The sequence below is a fragment of the Hyposmocoma kahamanoa genome, unplaced genomic scaffold, assembly GCF_003589595.1.
Source record: "Hyposmocoma kahamanoa isolate Upper Pololo Valley unplaced genomic scaffold, ASM358959v1 103, whole genome shotgun sequence".
NCBI lineage: Eukaryota > Metazoa > Arthropoda > Insecta > Lepidoptera > Cosmopterigidae > Hyposmocoma > Hyposmocoma kahamanoa.
In genome coordinates this window covers 5,258,063-5,280,648 of record NW_020653344.1, presented here as the reverse complement: position 1 = coordinate 5,280,648, position 22,586 = coordinate 5,258,063, and the positions used below count along the sequence as shown (strand labels likewise).

The following is a 22,586-nucleotide window of genomic DNA, read 5'->3' as shown; positions in this document are numbered from 1 at the left end:
ATTATTTTATTTAATAGTCTACTTATCTGACTCGTACATAGTAACGTGAGAAGTAGTTATATTTAATAATGTAGTTGTAATAATAATAATAAATTAAAAAGTTCAAATTGGGATTTGCGTGCTCTTACACTGTACTTATGGGTAAAGAGTACCTACGTATGTGCGTCGGCAAGAGTACGCAACACCTTTCTTGAAAGGACATCGTTTATCACCTTCATGCCTTTCGGTAGTGTGATTTTTGTCTCGGTACAAACGAGCCTTTGCTCGTGGAGAGTCGAGAAGAGTCTACTTGTGGCACGAGACATACCTCAGCTAGAGTGGTGGTGGTGCTTTAGGCGCACTTGCAGCCGATATTTCAGGAACATTCGCAGCACATGCCTCAGGACACGCAATCAGTTTCAATTGATTGTGAACGAGGCACAGCGGCAGAAATTTTATTCAGAAGCACACTATTATAAAAAAAATGGTCTAAGACTGAAGAATGGCTCTTGCAACACATGGAATCACGTACTCTTGCATACTTCAGCTATTACAGAATAAAAATGTTACTATGCTAAATATAAACTAGGATGATCCCTGTGACACTTTTTTAGCGTTGAAAAGGGATGATGTAAAATCGATTGATATTTGGTGTATTTTATTATTGAAGCAAGCGTTCTCTGTTACAGTTTTATTTTTAAGACGTAATCTGAACGATGTATAGACGTGTAAACTGTTTTGTATTGTATTGAAGGTATAAAACACATAACTATAATTTAAGAGCAACTTCAATAGATATTTTAGTAAACTTCAAAAACCATTTATCGTGATATCATTAATTTACAAAAAAGTAATAACACTGACATATTAATTTACTGTGTATGGTTAAAATTCATACCATAACAATGAATATACGGAACATCGCAATGTTAATACAATAGTGTATTAACTCAAAAAATGTATTTGGCCAAAACTAGCTCATATAAGGCGTGTCTCATTTTGAGTTAAGTAGTTAAGTTGTTTTTTACAATATTTTAATGACGATTTTATTGACGTGTAGGAATCAAATTTTACGTTAAACAATGGTATTATCTAGAATTTCACATATTTTGAGTTATAACACTATTTAATAGCAGTGCGATATATTTATTCATTAAATTATTGAAAACTTTAAACTACAAGGTTATGCAGATTTTTATGAACTGTCACACGGATCATCCTAGATTATTTTTAGTGTAACCCCATATATTACAAGTGATAGTTTGACTTCTAGATGAGTGTGTGTCGATTTGATAGAAAGTCAGTTTTTACAAAATAAGCTTACTTTAGTCTCAGTTACAATTGAAAATACCAAAAAGTTTCAAGCAAATGCATAAAAATGTTCAGACTTACGCAGTTTGGTTTTCAACTTTTTTTTTCAAAACTTTTTTTTAATAACATCAAGTGACGGGACGAACAAGTCGTGCGTCTGATGGTAAGCTACACGCCTGTCCATAACAGTTACAGTGCCACTCAGAGCTATAAATCGCAAAGATCTGGGTAATCATACCACTACCACTGTGCCCGTCATACTGAGACATAAGTTGACAAGTTCCATATGCCTGTAATTTCACCAGCACCCTTACCCTTCAAAATCGGAACACAGTAATGCTGACATTACTGCTTGGCGGCAGAAATGGATAAAGTGGCAGTATTACCCGGGACGAACTCTTTCACAAGAAGCTCTACTCCATCTTCAACTTTTGAATATTTTTCCGAACAACATACTCCACTTCCTAACATTACAAAATGACACTGAAGTTAATTGCGTATTGCAAATAACTTCTCGGGATTCAAATTTGCGTACTCTTATCGGATACGCCATCGTAGGCCAGACTTTTCTACATTTCCATGTCACAAGAACTAAACTTTGCATGTTACAACACACAGTGATTCAAAATTCATTATTTGCAACAACTTTATAACACAACGAAATAACTTATTTGATATGATTTGAATATTTAAATAAAACACTCGAATCGTCCATAAACATTTATTAATATAATTTATCATTTCCATATTCCAATATTAATAATACAATTATCATATTCCACGATCAGAAACATACAATATAAGAAACTACGTACAGAAGAATCTACTAGGCTCATAGGCTGCAATACCATAATATACCCCCTGTCCGAGAGTTGCATAGAGTACATTAAAGATTCGTTTAATTATATATGCTTTATGTGTAGTTAAAAACCTAAGTTGCCAATCGCAAATACAAGTGGCGTTGTTTTATATAAAGGCTTATTATAGCGTCTTTCACCAAGTTTTTTTCTTTACCGTTAGTCTCTTAAATGACTAGAACATTTACGATTAAAGTTACATTTATGTTTTTCTCTATTTTGTAGTGACTACTTCCTATTGACATAAGTTTACCACCAATTTTAGCAGCTACTGCTTTACTTCTCTACGTTAGCTTACTTAACTCTACATACATACATTGCGATAGAAGTGTACTGCCTGCGGGGCGATGGGCTCCTTGGAAAAATCAAAAGTCAAACTAAAAGCAAACCCAAGAACGCATCGCCAGAGGCAGTTGCAGAGTCTGATTGGCCGAGCTTGTGTCGAAGCGTACAGATTGGGCAATAAGGCTGGGTGATTGCCCAACCACGTAAGCGGACGCTCGGCTCAATCAGATAAAAAAAAAGTATAATATGAACGAAACATGAAAGAACTACGATTTCAAACGAATTCCATTTCTAGATTTTGTATAATAAAGAGGTCCAAAAATATTTGCAAACTAAAATCTAGGTCCCTGTTTTGGATTCGAATCTTTCCAACTTTAAGATACGCTACGGAATACAAGGTGAAATAAGAAAGAAAAAGTGGTAACGCAAGAACGCAACGGGTCCGTTAGTAAAACGCAATGGTTGTCGCGTCCGGTGGAGCGGCGGTCAAGTCGGCTGGCGGGAGTTGGTCGCCGCTTCAAGGGAGCTTAGTGGGTGGTGTCTTCAGCCCCACTTCTGAAAGAGGCCCATGCGCTGACAGCGGCAGTTGGACCCCCAGAGGTTACACCGGCATGAGGACGAGTGACAGCAGTCGCCAGGCCGGTGGTCGCAGTTGCCGCCTCGCCGGATACAGGCTCGCCTGAAAACGTAGATCAGCGACGAACGTCTGAAACCACATCATCGAATACTAGCCTAAGTTTGTGCTCGGGTGTATTACATTTATGTGCTCAGGAAGCATGCAGGTCTTGATAACTATTAACATTTTATCATTATGTACAACAAGGGAAACATTGTGATTCCGAAACTTTTACAAGAGTTGGCTAACGTTCAAAAAACTTAATATACTAACTTCCCAACATCCTGTAGCAACTGCAGATCGGCTGGATCTTCTCCGTAATCTGGCAAATTGACTTCGATGTCTTCGTCTCCTGTGGCCCAAAAAGAAACAAAGTTGTAAAACTATACTTTAGAACGGTGGTAGGTTAAGATTATGTAAGCAGTAAGTTGAGATAAGCAAGATTAACTGACTTTTCTGATGTACCTACGTTGGGATTTGTGGCTGACTTGTCAAATCTATTATAGGCAAGAAATATTCCGATGCACATCATAATATTATATTTCCAATTTTCAGTCAAAATATTTATAATAACTTTTTAGTAATTAGTCCTTTTTAATCCTTGTATTTAAAAGTTATTTAATTTTCGAGATAAATTTATCATAATATCTAAAAAATCATTAGACGCTGTTATATCATAACAAACCGGGATCAATGTAAGAGGCGTGCGTCCACTCGGTGGTGAGCAGGACAGCCGCTACCGCCAGCAAGAGTGCGCCGGCGCGCGGCATGCTGCCTACGCGCCAACCGCTGCTTGCCTGTATAAACAAATAGAAGTACTTGTCACACAATTGTTTAGATAAAGTTCTTCAGACATTGTATACACAAAAAAAGTGTTGACCGCAATAAAATAGTTGCTTTCTTTTGGTTCTATCGCATTATAGTGGCCAAGTGCTAATAATATGCTGTTCATCATCATTCTCCATGGCTTAACTTCATCACATCAAGCATATCCCTTCAGTAGTTTGTTTTATTCACCAGGATCATGAACTCGTTTCACAAATCTACGACTTTGATGATGTCGTCTACCCATCTCGCTGATGGATATCTCAAATTTCTATAACCATTTATTGGCCACTATATAGTCATTCCTTTATTTATGTATATGCTGTTCACGCCTGATGAATCTTTGCCGAAGTTGCAACTGTACCCTAAAGAAAGCTTTGTAACTTTGAACAATGAGACTAACTACGCCAACTAACGTACCAAAATTAAATTGTAGAAACAAACTGGTAACATCGCATTTATCAGTCTCCCAAGAAATCACAGGTAATAAGTCCACAGTTGACATGACATTACAATTTCATTTCCGGAACCTATTTAATCTTTCCAAATCTCACGAGTCCATTTATAACAGCGAGTGAGAGAACAAAATCTTAAATCGCAGAATGAAAAATGCTGCACTATGAAACTATAGAGAGCGGGTAGTAATATTTTTATAACTCTAAGAAAGAGCTCGGTATAATAAATGGTGGGAACGACAACATGGAAGTGAAGTATTATGGCAGAGAATTAGGAAAATGTTTCGTACTGGAACGTAACATTTTTATTGCAAACTTAACATGTAAAAATACCAAAAAGCAAATAAAATATTTAAGATCGTACGTATATTTTATTTTATTCAGGACTTTCGGTAACTAAGTGAACGAATTTTTGAGGAGGGGTGGAGCCTAAATTGCAATGAACGATGAAGATTAAACTTTGACTAAGCAACCCTAAGACACAGATGTAGAGAAAATAATAGTGAAGGCCGAATTAGTAGGTACCCTAGTATTGGATTTTTTAAATAAAAAAATAAGTGCGCATTTAACTTTCATGGAAAGTGACGATGAAGTCGACGGCTCCTTGAAAAGGCTCAAGTTATATCGTTCCGGGAACAAGTCTGTAGACAGGGAATTCCACTTGACTTGACTTGTTCCCATATGAACTGTTCGCCATATGAATGTGGTAGCGATACACTTGGTGCGAATCCTTGGAATATCGACAACATAGGTGTGGAAGCCGAACCTAAGTCTGATCCCTCGATAATGGAAATGGGAAAGCGGAATTAAATGTTGCAATTTCCTCGCCTCCTTTGATTGAGGGTATGTTAAGTTGCTTCGATATTATCTTAGAAAGAATCGTTTAGAACCATGCACAGTATGGATTCTAAATTTATGGCTCGCTTTAACGGTGAATAAATACACGGTGACGACACCGTTGGGGAACATTTACAAAAAATTTAGGACTGTAATCTAACTCCTCACAAAGAATCTCAAAAGCAAATTTATTTCAATGTTGTACTTAATATTAAGATCGCATTTCCTTCTTCAAATAAGGGTGTTATCATGCTTCTATAGTAGATTTTTATGACCAACCCTTGGTAATATCTTTTGTGGCTCGTATCGACATCATCCAATTAGATTTAGAAGTTTTGAAAAATATTGAAATGTTCAAGAAGACAATATTATATAAGGTAAAGAAGATATTTCAAACAGCGTAATGCATATTTGTCTCCCGCAGATCATGAAACCACGTACTGCCACGATCTTGGTATACCTTTGCTTTCTTTTTCGAGTTATTTTCACTACTTAAAACTATTTATATATTAAATAAAATAATTAAACATGGAGGCGCATCAAAAACCTGACTAGGTCTACTCTTGCATTGACAGAACCTGATAACGAAACTGGCAAACTCGTTTGCCAGACTTAGTTGCAAAATGCCTAGCCACTTCTTAAAAATATTATATAAACATATATAATATACATATAATTTTGGATCTTCCAAATCTGATAAAAGGTGGCAGAGGTCGTCCTTTCCTCACACGTCCATATACATCCATTTACACGTACCTGAACACCTGTAAGTATTGCTTAACTCATCCTGTCTCCATGGTTACACCATTTAGGGAATGACAAAATTTTACTATATGTACATAAGAATAAAATTCAGTGTACAAAATAGATTCTATAAAACCAGTATAAAAAAGAGTAAACATGGTTCCCCTGTATCATTTGATAGCACCTGTTAAAGAATGAGATTAGACTATGACAGACTGCGCCTAGACTAGACTAGTAGGAAATATGACACCAGAAAACAGAGTAACTTTTAATGGAATTTGATGTATTTGTACCGGAAAGCCTTAAAATTACGAGCACAGTTGAAATTCTAAAAAACCTGGCTTTTTGGATGAATAAGAGAGATTACTTGCAACTTAATTTTTGATTCTATTTCGGACGAAAGAATTACAGTGCCCACTGCGAACAAAAGGGGCAAATAAAGCTAATATACTTTATAGGTTTAAAACGAATCAATGATGCTTTAACAAAAATGTCAAATTATATCCGATAGCTACGTGGTGCAAAAAGTAAAGGTACTATTGCACTGTAGTTGCATGCAGTTGACTTCGCAGCTGTTGTTTGAATATATGTAGCTAAACCAAATAAATAACGAGTGTTTAAGGTAGGTACGCGATGAAAAGGTTTTCGTGCATTTAGCGTCACAGCGACAGACCAGGAAGTACCACTTCTCCAAATAATAAACAGAAATATGAAGATTGGACTAATAAAGATGATGGCTTCATACTTGATGATGGCCTCAATCAATTACTAGCAAACACTAATATTCTTAATGACCACACCTGTTACCTGGTCTCAGAGTAGGAAATTCCCTGTACAAGTCTTAGAGCAACGAAAAGATCAGAGCAATATCCAGAACACTCAGATCAGAATAAATTCAGAAAAGCTCGTTTCCTAAATTGGTCGTACTGAGAGTTGAGGTTGGGACGTTCCTGATCTAGCGCTCACAATACTAGCCGTTGAGTCACCTAGGTAGATACATAGTGGTTTATTCCCAAGCTTAACAAAGACAGAGATTCACCTGAAATCCAACCTAATGAAACTTGTGGCAATTTGGGGTCTAATACTTGTTGTTTGCTTGTCTTTGATTGGAAACGTTCTGGAAAGTCATTAACGTTAGTGGAAATTGAATGCGAGGTTGGTTTGCACTTCACCTTGTAGTTTAGTTTGATGATTGATGTGTTTAATTACAAAAATTTGCAAGTTACTTGATGATGTCAAAAAAATTTGGATTTAGAAACATCTAACTTATTTTTTGTTTCCAATATTAAAACTTACAAGCATTTACTGCGTGTCGATAGATCAAGAAATTCTACATTTCGGTAGGTATATGTATTTTCATACACTTAAAATAAAAATAAGATTTTCGATTTGGCGGATCCACTGACGTCAAGTATTAAAGAATTAATGAAAGTGTTTTATTTATGAAATATTTATTTAAGCATTTCGTCATCATATTCGGGAAGTCGTCAATCCACAGATTCTAAAAAGAAGGCATTCAAACAATACGTACTATCGGTTATGACCTGTGGACATTGACATCAGGCCTTATCCACAAACGTAAATCGTGCGAGCTATGCTTAGGATTTCTGTGATGGACCAAATTCGTAATGAGGTCGTACATCAGAGAATTAAGTAACCGACATAGCTTGCAAAATCAGTAAACTGAAGTAGTAGTTGGCCGGTAATGTTAGCAGGAGAGCTGTTGACCGATGGAGTTAAAATTTGTTCAGGAAAGGTGATCTCGTTAAACCAAAACCAGTGTAGGATAACGGCATTTCCGTTCTACTGGGTTGGCCAAAAACTCAGTGCGTTTTTTGCCACTGGCTTACCTTTAACTTTAACAAATAAGAATTTTTTTCTTTCAAAATATTATATTGTCTATGGTCAATTTAAAAATATTATAGCGCACATTTTTTAAAACAGGCAGGAATGTTTTAAAGTAAAACGCCCAGAAATGGTGAATCGTAAAGATGTCGTACACATTTACAAAGCCGTCAAAAACTATTGCAGTTAGTTTGTGACGTCTTACCTCATCCAGTATATTTGCCCGACATAGACCCTTCAAATGTTCACTTGTCTCCGTCTTCAAAAATTCTTTGAATGGACATGCTTTGATAACGAAATGACCGTTTAATGATACATAAAGCATTTACGCACTACATCCGAGAAATGACAGACCGAAATGTCACAAGGATATAGGATATAGGATATAGGATTTTATCTCTAGGTGTACAAGCGATATTCGTATTTTCTGGGATTCGAATTGGACTTAGCGCTCAAGCGACATCCGAAGTGGGTCGAAGTCCTCCAGATTTGTGTAGTCTCGGGTTCGAAACAAATACAAGTCGGATGCAGTGCTCATACGCGCTTAGAGTTGCATTTTATAAGTAAAAAACAGTAATTTTATGAATGGATTATAAAATTTGGTAATTGCAAAAGGCCAAATTGCAAAAGATGCAAGTATGCCTCGTATATGTATTGTAAGTTGACATTGAAACAATACGTGACAATATCCTTGTAACATTGTAGGACGGGTTGAGAACCTAACGACGAAATATGCGAATGTAGTTTTCATATTGCAGAGGCTTCTTATTAATATTATTGTTGTTGTTATCATATTATTTATTATACACACGCCACCATGTGTTTTTGCAAAAGTGTGGCCGGTTAACTTAGTGTTTGTTTACGTTCCGGTTTCGAAGGGTGCTGGTAAAATTACAAACACATGGGACTCATCAACGTATGTCTCAAGGTATCGTCCCGTTAATTAGTTATTATAAAAGAAATATTAAAAGAATAATATGTTTAAGTTAAAAAGTAAAAAAAATTATGTCATTTGAAAATATAAAATTAGATAGACTGTCTTTTTTCTCATTCGTTTGTTTTAATTTCTCAGAAAATACAGATTTGTCGAATGAGTCGAGGTTGATGTTTTGCGCTATTGTATATTTGGGCAATCCAATATATGTATATAGCATACGTTGAGAAAGTAAATTTCCGAAAACACTAACCACCTACCATGCAACTTTACCCATAACAGATGTTAAATTGCTGATGGATTACTGGCTTCATCTTAATAAAACCATTGGAAAATTGGTTTTACAGTTAAAATAAGATTCAAACTCGATCAAAGTTACTTCAAAGCGAGACTGTATTGCGGATTACGGAGAATTAAGCTGCAGGATATATAGTAATTCTTCATATACTTTTTGCTACATTTTAGGAGGTGATTCTACCTGTTTATATTTAGAATAATTTTTCTAAAATGTTGTGAAAGATTATAACTTTTTTATAAAAAACCGACTTCGAAAGTTCGGCTAAGTTTTATTGAAATCGGTTACAGGAACTCTTGGAGGTGGAATATTTTCTTCAAATTGAAATGGAACCAATAAATCGATATTGAGGTACCCTCTTTGCAACGAAAAAGAATCAGGAAAATTGATTCATAAATAATAATCGCGTAAGATCCACAAAGAAAATATATAGTAATTCTTCATATACTTTTTGCTACATTTTAGGAGGTGATTCTACCTGTTTATATTTAGAATAATTTTTCTAAAATGTTGTGAAAGATTATAACTTTTTTATAAAAAACCGACTCCGAAAGTTCGGCTAAGTTTTATTGAAATCGGTTACAGGAACTCTTGGAGGTGGAATATTTTCTTCAAATTGAAATGGAACCAATAAACCGATATTGAGGTACCCTCTTTGCAACGAAAAAGAATCAGGAAAATTGATTCATAAATAATAATCGCGTAAGATCCACAAAGAAAAGCGGAATTGAAGTCGTCTCCCTTTTTGAAGTCGGTTAAAAATAAGGCACACTGTATGGAACATACATTTTGTAATGTAAATAAAGACTTAGTTTGCATAGCGTCTGGCACAGTTTCCTGGAGACGTTGGTTCTAATCCAGCCAATCCGAAAGAATTTTTTCTTAGTGTTCGACCTTTCTATTAATAATTATAACAAACCAGTGCAGAAATTTCACAAAAAAATAATTGAATATCATGGTAGTAAACATCGTGATAGTCAATAAACTTCAAATTGAAAGTGTTTTTTATTTCAGTTTAATCATGGTGTATTTAGGAATGTAAATATGTTAGGCTTACATCTATCGACTACTACCATTGAATCTGTTTCGTGCGTCTAATAAATAAAATAAACAAAATGTGCCCATATGTGGTTTCCTTATTCCAATAACGGTATCGTGGCTATACGAATATCCGAATGACCGGCCAACAATGGACGAGGCGGAGAAAGAATTTGCTATACAATGGTCACAAAAGAAACTCAATATAATTTACCTACAATTACTTTTTTAATAACAGATATTCAGAAACAATCAGACAAAATTGTTTTCGGTACAATAACTTTCTTTCGTTAAAATAAGTGTATACATTTCTAATTATTTTTTAAAAAAACAGCCCAAGTTAATGGCTATTTGTAACAAAAACCTAATTGGTTCAAGTACAGCTTCCATCTAAAGCAACCATACTCAAGCTGCGGCCCGCGAAGTTTTTATGTGCGACTCGAAACACTGTTATTAAAACGATGTATTTCTAAGTTTAAAAATAAAATTAACTCTCAACCTCCCCGGCTCACGCGCCTGCTCGTTCCTGGCAATGCACTGACGTAATATGTATAATAGACAACATCACATAGGTCGCTCTGATCAAAGCAAGCAACTAAAGCACTTGTGTTATGGAAATCGGAAACAACAACGGTACCACAAACACCGAGACAATATAGAAAAGTTAGTTTGTAGACATCAACCCGGCCGAGGATCCACACCGGGACCACAGAAACGGCGACACCATAAAGCCACTGTGCAAGCTACTCGTCCACGGAGGTCGTCTAATCATCGTAATGTTTATAATTTTTATCTATTTTATTTTGAACATATTTATAAAACCAGATTCCCAGTAACGTAAAAGCAAGGTCACTGTCTAAAAATCAACCCCTTTACGCTCTGTAGCGGCTTCTATCATCCGACACGCCTCTTCGAGACCAAAGCGCCGGCAATCTGCTAAGGGATAAAGCAATCACCGTGTGCCTGTATCTGAAGTTTTTTTTATAACATCAAGTGACGGGACGAACAAGTCGTGCGCCTGGTGGTAAGCTACACGTCTGTGCCTAACAGTTGCAGTGCCACTCAGAGCTTTAAGTCGCAAAGATCTGAGAGAGACAAATCCCAAGTGCCTGTAATTTCGTCATCTGAAGTTGCAAAACCACAGAGGCAGACGGACACGTGCAACGAAATCGTCTTCATAAATGTGGAAAAGACAGAGAATAGGAAGCCCACCAGCCGTAACCTGTGTGGCACCAACAGAATCGAATTTTCTGCTGCATTCAGACATACCGATGATGCTGCTGTGCATGTCGCCACTGCATTAGATATGAGAGTCGAGCGGTTGTAGTCCAGCTGCAACGTCAATTTTAATTAATTTGAATTCGTTAGTGGTGAGAGAACGCCGACCGGTCATCTGTCGACTTTTATGAAGGAGGAGTTTTGTCTGAAAGGTGTCGTATATCTGCGATTACGAAGCCGGTTACCTGACAACAGACTGCACCACACGTCGTCGCTGACAAGTGCCGTGTGGACTAGTTATTTAATTTTTTATATGATATTACATGTATGTTACATGTAAGTATATTATTTTGGTCATAGTTGCCTGATTTTAATGAATAAATAAAATAAAAAAGTTGTATAACAGCAAACATGTGGTACGCGGCCCGATGGAAAAAAAAGGTTGAGTACAGCTGCTCGAAAGCATCTCGTATAATTTACTCGTGCTATTTTTAGGGTAGCGACACTTAATTAATGTACGCCATAATGTTGTACGCCATGTCCGACAAATCAATATAGGCTTTTTTTAATGCATTTTAATGGAATAGGCGGATATTCATTTTAATTTTTTGCCGGAATTTACATGAGTTTTTTTTCGATTACGGATTTTTTTTATAATATCAAGTGATGGGACAAACAAGATGGTAAGCTACAAGCCTGTCCATAACAGTTGCAGTGCCACTCAGAGCTCTAAATCGCAAAGATCTGAGGGGCACTGCCACTGCGTCCGTCAACCTGAGACATAATAAGTTAATTTCACCAGCACCCTTACCCTTCAAAACCGGAACACAGTAAAGATGACATTACTGGTTGGCGGCAGAAATAGGTAAGGTTGCAGTACTTCCCTGGACGAACTCTTTCACAAGGAGCTGTACTGCTACTATAAAATAGTATATACATATACCAAATTGCTTTACAGGTATATTTTTGTATTCAATTCCCGACTACGCTAAAGAATCTCAACGGTTATTTCTTTCGGTCCCTGGCAGTAACTATGAAATATACAAAAAAACAATGATTCCGGGTTTTCAGAGGGAGGTATTACTTCTTCTAACTTTAGGTAAATACGCTCTGGCTCTCTTTCTTCCTCTCTGTTCTTTGCTAATCACTCAAAAAATAACTATAGTTGAAATGGCGGTTGTAATAATTTTATTAGGTAATAAATTTACGAGAGCCGGCTGAAAAGTAAAGTTTTGACTATTTCCAATTTAAAAAGAATACTGGCCACTATTGTGATGTATTCGCTGTTAGTTCTTATTTCAAAATTTTCGCTCTTTTGTTTATTACGTTTCGTTTTGCACAAAAAAAAATATTAAAAAATTAGTAACTTCTTTTTTAAACAGACTAATGTCCCTTTCTAACAAATACAATAAGTGCACATCTTTTATAGGGATATTGAAGAAAAGTAGCCGTAGTTGTCTTTTGTTTCATATTTAGGTAGATTAATTTTCTGCCGCCTATCGTTTTATATTCAAATAATGAAACAGTTAACATACGAAATGGTTACGCAAAACTATTATAAAAGCAATTATACGAAGGTATAAAGTATGGAATTGCTCTAAATTGTGTTCCCGCTTTCAAATACTAACTTTATAACAAGTTAATGCGGTGGACTGCGAAATTACCAGTAGACTACTTGTAACTACTATCAGATTCCTATAACGATATAAGTATACCAGGACAGGGTCTTAGAGGATCTCTAACTTATTTGCACATCACGCAACCGCTTCTAGGGTTGGGACAAAAACGAAATTCATCAGTTCTACCCCTGGGAATAAATAGTCATAATAGAGGCTTGGCAGTGTTACCAGGGTTCTTAAATCGAAAAATACGTTTCGTTATCTGAAAAGTTACATTTTGTTCTTTTTTTAAATAAAAATTCCAAATATAAACGATAGACATAATGACGCTTAAATCCTTAAATGTAGGTATAAAAAATTAAGCTTTAACCAATAATATTGGTAGATGTTTGCACCATGCTTTTAGTTACACGATTACAATTTGATTGCGTTTATAAACCATTTAAAGTGGTTACACACGGCAATTTTCAGCTGAGATGCAAACGCGCGTTCGTGAAATGCGCGATTACATCGCTACACTTGCGATTTATAGGCGATTGATTTGATTGATGCAGCCGCGCGCTTGCATCGCGTTTGCATCGCTGCTTAAAATCGCGCGCGTGTGTGTAGACGATTAGCGACTGCACCGTGTTTACATCGCTACCAAATGTCGCCGTGTGTAACAGCTCTTAGAGTTTACAATAATGAAATTAAAAAATCTCGTTGTTCACAAAAGTTACGAAAATTACAGTAAAAACAAAAGACAATACGCGACAGTGTCAAAAATTACGAAAAATGTAAGAAAACAGAGTGTTCGTCCGTTTTACCGATGGGAATAAACAGTCGAGACTTCAGTTTTTATGGTTCATGTGCACTCCACAACCGCTTCTAGAATGGGGATACAGACAAAGTTCATCAGTACCCCTGGTCGAGACTGAAAATTCTTGTGCAGCTCTTAACAGCATCTAATATAAAATTTGAGACAGTGTTCTCCAGTTCTAGCACTGAGAATATACGTGACTAGAAATTCTTCAAGTTTTCTAATAACAGTAGATATCCCCGTGAAAGAATTCGTTCAGGGAAGTAGTACCATCTTATCTCTTTCTGCCGCCTAGAAGTAATGCATAACAAAATGCTTCATTTCTCCAAGAAAGGTCTATAACAAGTTCCTGAGTGAGAGCTGTAGGGCTAGCACGATAAAGCGCGACTTGCGCGAGAGCGACATAAGCGCGAAATCTCTATGCGAGAATAGCAGTATCTCGCGCTCTATGTCGCTCTTGTGCTAGTCGCGTCCTATCGCGCTTGCCCTACGATGAACTCTTATTACAATTCAGTTTAGGACCTAAAATGTATCGTTGTGACACAGCGTTACAGAAAGTGTATATCACCATCCCGCTTTCTTGTCGTTACGAACCTATACTGTACTAAGAGTTCATGGTAAGGCCCCTGGAGTCTGTACTGGGTTGGGGACCTGTGTTACAGATCACCAGGCCCCCTCCCTCTAGGTGTATAAAAAACGTAACATTATTTTTAAAAATACGATCATATTACAAAATAAAGCGGAGCATAACAAGAAATAATGTTGTGTGTTCGTTTGTGAGTGCGTGCGCGAGTGTATATGAGTGAGTACAGTTAGTAATAACTTTCTTAAATTCCGCTCTGCATGAAGGGTGAATATTAAGAACACTGTTAATCTTATTATATAGTATTTTTATGCACAGCCTCATTTTTATATTCTGGTGCCTACCACTGTACGTACTGTATATCCAGTGCAAAACTAGTGAAAATTGTAACTAATAGACAGTGTGTATACTATATATTACTTCTATAGTGTTGAGTTTATTAGAGTAATAGTGTTGAGTTTATTAGAGTCTAGAGGATTTGAGTGGACCTGGTAAAAGCTGGTCGAAGCACAAGCAGTACGCCACATGAAAGATCTCATTCGCTTTATAGATTGGTCGGATATCTGAAGGACTCCATACCAACTTGAGAATCGCACATTGAGTGCGTTCCAGCTTAAGAAGTTGCGACTTGGCAGATGCCCCCAAGCAGTGATACCTACAGTAAGAGAGATTGACATAGTACCAAATACACAAGTCTCGAAACTTTCACATCACCGAAATTACAGGCACATGGAACGTGTCATCTTATGTCTCAGGGTGATAGGCGCAGTGGCAGTACCCCTCAGATCTTTGCAATTTAAAGCTCTGAGTGACACTGCTATGGACAGGCGTGTCGCTTTTCACAAGGCGCACGACTTGTTTGTCCCGTCGTCGCTTTGTATCATAATAAAAAATAATTTAAAAAAATCACCGTTTTATCGCCAGAGTACGGCTTATACTATCTTACAACGACAGAATATGTACATTTCTTCTCTGAAGAACGAAGGGCTTAATATTCCCCCATCACTTTCACAGCCGAGATAATAAACTTGACCCAGCAAAGATTTATTATCATGTACCGTTGTTTATTTTCCCCACAACCCCCCCTTTCTCTTTTAATCCGCCATATCTAATTTTCATGCACAAAACCTCGAAAATTAGTTGGCGGCCCTTGTACAAATAACCCTGGTAATTATTTCTTTTGACCTTCCAGTGGTATTGCGAAAAATGCGTTATCTTGCACAGTACAGTGATGAGCTCAACACAATTTTCTCGTTCTTTTAAAACACTTTTTTGGTAGAGGACATTTTCTCTGAGTACAATTTTGTTTCGTAGTCTCCACGGCAAACAATATAGCCAAATAGATCTAACAAAAAAAGTAAACATTCAATCTGGAATAGCTGGCCAATTTTAGTAGTAGGCTTGGATTTATCATCTAATCTAGTTTGAGCGCTGTGTGTGTAATTGTGTGTTAGTGCTCGCCATGTGTATAATACGTATAGTGGTGTGTGGTAAGCATTTACAGAACTATAAATACAATAGAAGTGCTGAATGCGCGGGATACGTCGGCCAACAGTACGCGGAGTTCCGCAAACTTGAGCACAGTGCGCCATTTGTAAAAATTATAGCCGCACCTATAATACTATATACCATAGTGGTGTTTTCATCGTTAAGTCTTATTTTATGTAATTTTAGTACATTTTTCATTTTCAACTATAAATAGGAACATAATAGATTTTTTGTTGTAAGCAACGAAAGTAAACCTTATACCGCTGCAGGTCTTAATCGTTCGTCGTCTTTCAGCTATTGCCGCTAGATGGCAGCACATTGAATGTAATTTCAATATAAAAGCAAAACCTCGCAATTTGTATATAGGTAACTTTCAACGATATGCCAACAGTGTAAAGTTTAAATTATATTAACAGTCCAGAATTTAAATATATATATTATATATATATATATCTACTATATCGTTTTAAATTGGAAACTACGACCAATCATTATAAAGATTTCACAGTATTTAACACCATGATATTGTAAGTTTTAGCGACTGCGGTTCTGATAGTAATCGAGGCTTTAAAGCTCTACCATTGTTTTTTTTTCTTCCGTGCATGCAATGGCAGGTGGATGCCTCTGTGTGGTGCCCATGCGATCGTATACAAAATAAATCGCCGCCCCTAATAAGTATCTATTCTGTGAAAATAGAATTCGGATTACTCAGTGTTCCTCGAAATTGGATTTCTGTGAAACACGTAAAGAATATGTATTATGTCGTATTATAAGAACGTGTCATAAATATAAAAGAATATACACAATTACTTAGTTTCTCACTGTGCGCTGTGGTTTGAATACGATAGTTGAGGAATGGAATTCTTTTGTTTCCTTGTCATAAACAACGCATTTGCATATTATTAACTTTCGACATATTGGCACCTAATGTTTTTGTTTCTTTGAAAAATGTCAATTGCGCTGATTTTGCTTAACACATTTGCGCAAGCTTCGCCGCCCTAAAGATTTGTAAGTGATTTAGAACAACGTACCATTATGTCATTTAATTTCTTTTATATCATCGAAGAATGTACGATAATAATATTTTGTCTATACTAAATATTAATTGTCACGTCATTGCCCTACACTACAGTGTATCAAAACATGGATTCTCTAGCGACACGCAGCATTGAAATTTTACAGGATAAGTAAGCACCACTCACACTAACAATGATCGCTAACATACACACGAAACGTTGATGGGCTTCTTTATTGACGCCAAGTACAATTATTTGTTACATTCATTGAATAGTATGTAAAAGAAACGCTTATAAACGTTTCCATTGTTGTATGAGAAATATATCGCATTTCTGTTAGATGAACATAAAATGTTATTCTCTACACGTCAATAAAACCATTGTTCGAATATTGTAAGAAAAAATTAATATCTACTTAACTCAAAATGAGACAAATTATAAGTGAGCTAGTTCTGGACAAAACTGTCCTTACTCAAAAATATGAAATTAATTTTTCCCTTTTATTTTTAAATTAATTTGGAAAGTATGAAATTGTTTAGATGTCTGTAACAAACTTCATTTTATGCGTAAATTTTAATAATCTGTCACGAGACGTGAGTAATTCGTTTTTCATCGATTTTGAAAATAATACACTTTTTGGGTTAATACAGTATTGTGTTAACAGTGAAATATCTGCCACAGCGATCAATCGGCAAAAGCACAATGCTCACGTGAATTTGTTAACAATAAAACTGAAACTAAATAAGATATTAAAAAACCGCCTAAAGGGAGTTGTAGATCTAGTTTCGCTGATTCCAAATTTGTTAATAACTCAATTTAGCTAAAAATGTTGATTATGTTTTTTTTAATAGGACGGCAGTATAGTATATACTTCGTTTCAATCGAATTTAAACAAAAAGTAAACAAACAAGTCACTGACCCGACCATAGACGGTTTAGTGATGCCCAATTTTACTGCCAACTACGAATCAAATAATTAATTAAATGAATCGATTTATTTAATTGAGTCATACTAGCGGTTTTCATTACATTACATAACCTATAAAAGCATATTTAAAACTTGCGAAATTGTAATTTTAAATCCTCCTTCAAATCCGTGCACTTATATACATCTTATATCGTTCGATTGCGATTGAAATTTTTGATTCACTAATCGATTACAAAAACTTTAATTGAATGAACTGAATTTTTTGTCCGTACAGCACTATGCAACCATAGACATCTTTAAATAAAAAATAAACCTTTCTTTTTGAGTACCATTTTTCAAATACGATTTTACGATGTTATTCAAATGAATATTGTTGGTAAAAGTCATGAGATATCAGGTGAAAATCCTCGAAATATACGCAAAAGTGTTACTTATTCGATTTATTACGTCATTGGTACTTTAGAAATTCAACCAAACCGTTTTGTTTACATTTCGTTAGAAATGGATTGGAACAGACTAAAATAATTTTATTTTTTGGATTAGCTCCGTTATTTGTAACCTAAGCGTAAAGTAAAAATGTCACCAAACTACTTCTGTGATAAGTTGTCGGATAAAACTTTGGTACTTCAGCGTCAGTTCTCAACGAGAAAATAGGAGGAAACACTCAACTTTTTGTAGTTACAATTGATAGGTTTAGAGTTTGTTGTTTCGTACTTTCTTTTGGATACTGAAGTGAGTAATGAATGCCAAAACAAAAGTTGTTTGAGATATCAATTTTGGCAAGGAAAAGCCTATGTTTGAGATGAGTGTCCCAAGCTACACTGTGGACTCATTAAGCTCAAATTACGAGTACATTGCCGCGGAAAGATTTTTTGTGTACATAGCATAATTAACTTTATGTCAAAAATGGTAAATTGTGTATACCGGTAAATAAGAAATTACTAACGAGGGTCTATTAAGCCAAAGGGCTTTTACAACTCAAGTGTTGTATTTTTTCACCGTCTGTCATACATGCAATGTTATTCATCATATTTGTGAGTAAATAAATACAATATAAATATGGTACACAACACAACAATTATGGATTTTGCAAACGGCGTTTTTTTTTTAAATTAAATTCTTCCTTATATAATGATAATAATAATAAACACGAACTAAAATGTTGCAGCAAACACGCATACAGCCATGAGGATTGTAGAAAAATGGGGGCATTATAGTCAAGTTAGCTATCCATGTAATCGTACTATTTATGAGCAAGTGTGATAATATAATAATAATAACGCACACATTCAACATAGCGAACATAGGGAAACCCTGTGTCGCGGGTGCCATGGACACACACATAGACAACCACAAATTACACCCAAACTCACGAGAGAAATAAATGTAGGCCATACATATATATCTCTCGGCCCGGGAAACGAACCTGGGACCTCTGCGTGGCAGTGCGGGATGGTAATCCTTCGGCCACGAAGGCAGTTAAATATTGATCATAAGCTATAATAATTTTCTGAACTTTTACAAATATGCATGTCAATAGATGGCGTTGAATGTTACAATTACAAATTAACGCTTGCTAATATGGGTAGATGGCGCCAATCCTAAACAGTTTAAAAGAATAACCGGCAGTATTCATAAAAATCAGTGCAATAAGTGCCATCTAGTTGATTTGTTCGTTATCATTAGAAATTAGAGTAGCTATTCGGTACTCGTCGCGACATCTGGTGCACCAATAGGTACTAAATACCTGACTACGCTGTCTTGTACCACGATTAGGATTTCTCTTGAATTATTGGTCCATGATGTACCGTACAAACTTTATACGAGCCGATAAACAGGTCACTCGTCTTCCAAAGAATTCACACGCAGTCTTTCGAATTCCTGCAGCTACCAAGTTTGTACCTTACACAATAGAAATAAAGTTCACTATGCTCTGTGTAATGTCGTTGGCTTCCATTCCGTTCCGCGGCAATGTGAATTGAGCCGTAGGTACTTCATAGTTTGAAGGTCATTCAAATAACAAGATCGGGTTTTTTGGTGAAGTCACAAGTCCCATGTGCCTGTGCACGTCACGCACTTGTATATTAAACTGGACCGCGCACTAAGTTAATAAAATGAGCCGATTGAGAGGCTTGAAAGTAGTAATGCGTCCCTTTCTAATAGGGTATTCATTCATGTTTCAGCCAGCCATATTGTTTGTAACTTTTTAATTTTTACAGAAAATGTGGCAGCTTATGGATGACCAAAACTACTAATATTATTTCATAATACAAATTAGTATACTTATTTGATATGCTACTTCATAATAGAAGGTTCAATTGTTGATATATTTTTTTGCATTATTACAGTAAAAGCATATTACCTTTAAGCAAAATTCACAGTCCGTAGCAATGCGCGTTCGGAAACGGACGTGGCACGACGAAGTGAGTTAATTACACCTAACTCGTGTTTCGAGCGGCACAAGCCGCTGCGCGTAATTGACAATGAGTTCCCAGCAACTCATTGCCAATGAGCTCCTGGCGTTCATTATACACGCTATCGACACCATGTATGAAGTCAGCATAGTGCAGATATGCAAATCAAATTTCAGTGAAGATGAGATTTGCAGTGGCAAGATGCTGCTTTTCCAGCGTCTCGGTAAAGCCGAAGAGATGCCATCTCGCCGGAGGGATGGAGGCGTGATCAGTCTCCAAGACATAATCACGCTGCTGAAGGAGACTGACCCGGACGACGTGCCTACATTCGTGGCGAAGGAGCTACACAAGCTGCCCCCCGTCACGTTCGACCACGTCGATGTTACTAGGCTGCTGAAGGACATTACGTCCCTGAAGTCTAGCCTAGCCGAAGTACAGTGTAAATTAGAGGCTTCGGATAACATCATAAGTGAGCTGCGTACCCAAGTTGCGTTATTAAGCAATGCTGTTTCGGTATGTAGGTCACCTGAAGCCTCTAATGTAAACACACGACGCGGAGCAGCGCTGAATGCCTCGGTCAGCAGTTTCGAGTCGGCACACAATGCGTCACCATTCGTTGCTGCCACCGCGCATGATGCGCCGCGCCCCACTGCCTCGATGGAAATGTCACGCGTGTGCACGTCAACCCCGACACGTGCATACGCCGCTGTAGCCGCTTCAACTAGCCGACCCGCCACTTCGAAATTCGAGCGGCGGCAATCGGCTAAGGATAAAAACAATTTCTGTGTGCCTGTCTCTGAAGTTGCAAAACCACAGAGGCAGACGGTCCAGTGCGACGAGGATGGCTTCACAAAGGTGGTGAAGAGGAAGCCCACCAGCCGTAACCAGTGTGGCACAGCTCCGACAGGACCGAACTTCCTGCTGCGTCCGGCCGTACCGACGACGTTGATGTACCTGTCGCGGCTGCATTACCCCACGAAGTCTGAGGAGATAGTGGAGTATATCAGGCATAAAACCAAATACACCCTGAGGGTCGAGCGGTTGGAGTCTCGCCGCAACGTGAACTTCAATTCGTTTGTGGTGAGAATACCGACCGAACATCTTTCGACCTTCATGAAAGAGGAATTTTGGCCGAAGGGTGTCATATATCGGCGATTCCGCGGCCGGTTACCTGACACCAGATTGCGCCACACGTCGCCGATAAGGGAAATCGTGTAGATTAGTTTTTATTATTATATTGTATGTATGTTTGTTTTAACGTATATATAATATAGGTGTATTTTGTTTTTATATTGTTATGTATGTTAGTCTATAAGGTATGTATACATGGGTCTTTGTTACCTGATATAAATAAATAAATTAAAAAAAAAAATTAAAAAGGTTTAGTAAACTAGACACTACCTAAGATGATTTTATTTAGCGTTGGCAACTTGTTACACAAGGACAGACCACTACTTCGAGCTATCTCACGTGCCTCGGTTTTTTACTTTTACATATAATAAACCTTAACATAACCCAATAAGGTATAAATTAATAATATTGGTATATCGAAGTGCGCGATCCAGTGTATGAAATATACAAATCCGTGGTGCACATGGGACTTGTCAGCTTGTGTCTCGGGGTGACTGGCGCGGTGGCAGTGCCCCTCAGATCTTTGCGATTTAAAGCTCTGAGTGGCACGGCAACTGTTATGGACAGGCGTGTAGCTTACCATCAGGCACACGACTTGTTCGGCCCGTCACTTGATATTATAAAAATCGAAAAAAAAGTGTAGTAGAAGAACAAAAATATGTTAGAAATGTTTACGGTAGGGTCGACTTGCCGACGACGAGCAGACGGCGGATTAGTCTTGTTTTGCTTAATTAATTACGATTTATTGTTCACGATTTCACCAGGCTGGTCTATTAAACAACGCAATGTCTTTCTTAAGTGATAACTTTTCAATATTTAATAACTTTTCACCCCATTTCGAGATTGATCTATTCAATACAAGTTAAGGCGTCAGTTTTATTATCTCATTAATATCTTAGCAGTGGGCAAACGCCCGGGGTTTAACCCGTTTTGTTAACGGGTCAAAGGGTCTTAAACCCTTTACACACTTTAAACGGATTTAAACCCGGGTTTATATCGGGATATGACCCATTAACGTCCGAAATCGAGGGCAAAAACTATTTATGACTATATTTTTGTTGTATATCGAGTTTTGTTAAAATTGAATGATATTTAAAAAAAATGTGTATTGCTTCCTGATCTAGACGTTTCGATTTGCCTTTCTATTCAATAGATTCGCTTGAAATAAATCGATATGAAAAATCGTTAGAGCCTATGGGTTCATCATATTCATTAAAAAAGAGTCGTAATGTGCATCCCTAGTAGTGAAAATTCTTAGTAATGAAAGTTGGGTGTTGTGAGGAGTTACCTCTTTTTCGTCTAAAAAAGATTTATACGTGGCAATATGTAATAAGTATGGAATTATACCAAAAATCCGTATCTGTCCACGA

General features: G+C 36.9%; 1 protein-coding gene across 1 annotated transcript in view; it reads right to left on the bottom strand.

Moving 5' to 3' along the window:
• Positions 1 to 2,084: 2,084 nt before the first annotated feature.
• LOC113238166 (U8-agatoxin-Ao1a-like) overlaps positions 2,085 to 22,586 on the bottom strand; it is a 131,358-nt gene continuing 110,856 nt past the window's right edge. The window contains exons 2-4 of the mRNA XM_026474928.1: positions 3,734 to 3,845; positions 3,322 to 3,400; positions 2,085 to 3,138 (exon numbers count right to left, since the gene is read on the bottom strand). Coding sequence (XP_026330713.1) covers positions 2,976 to 3,138; positions 3,322 to 3,400; positions 3,734 to 3,818 — 327 coding nt within the window. The 5' untranslated portion in view covers positions 3,819 to 3,845 and the 3' untranslated portion in view covers positions 2,085 to 2,975. The remainder of the gene's footprint in view (positions 3,139 to 3,321; positions 3,401 to 3,733; positions 3,846 to 22,586) is intronic.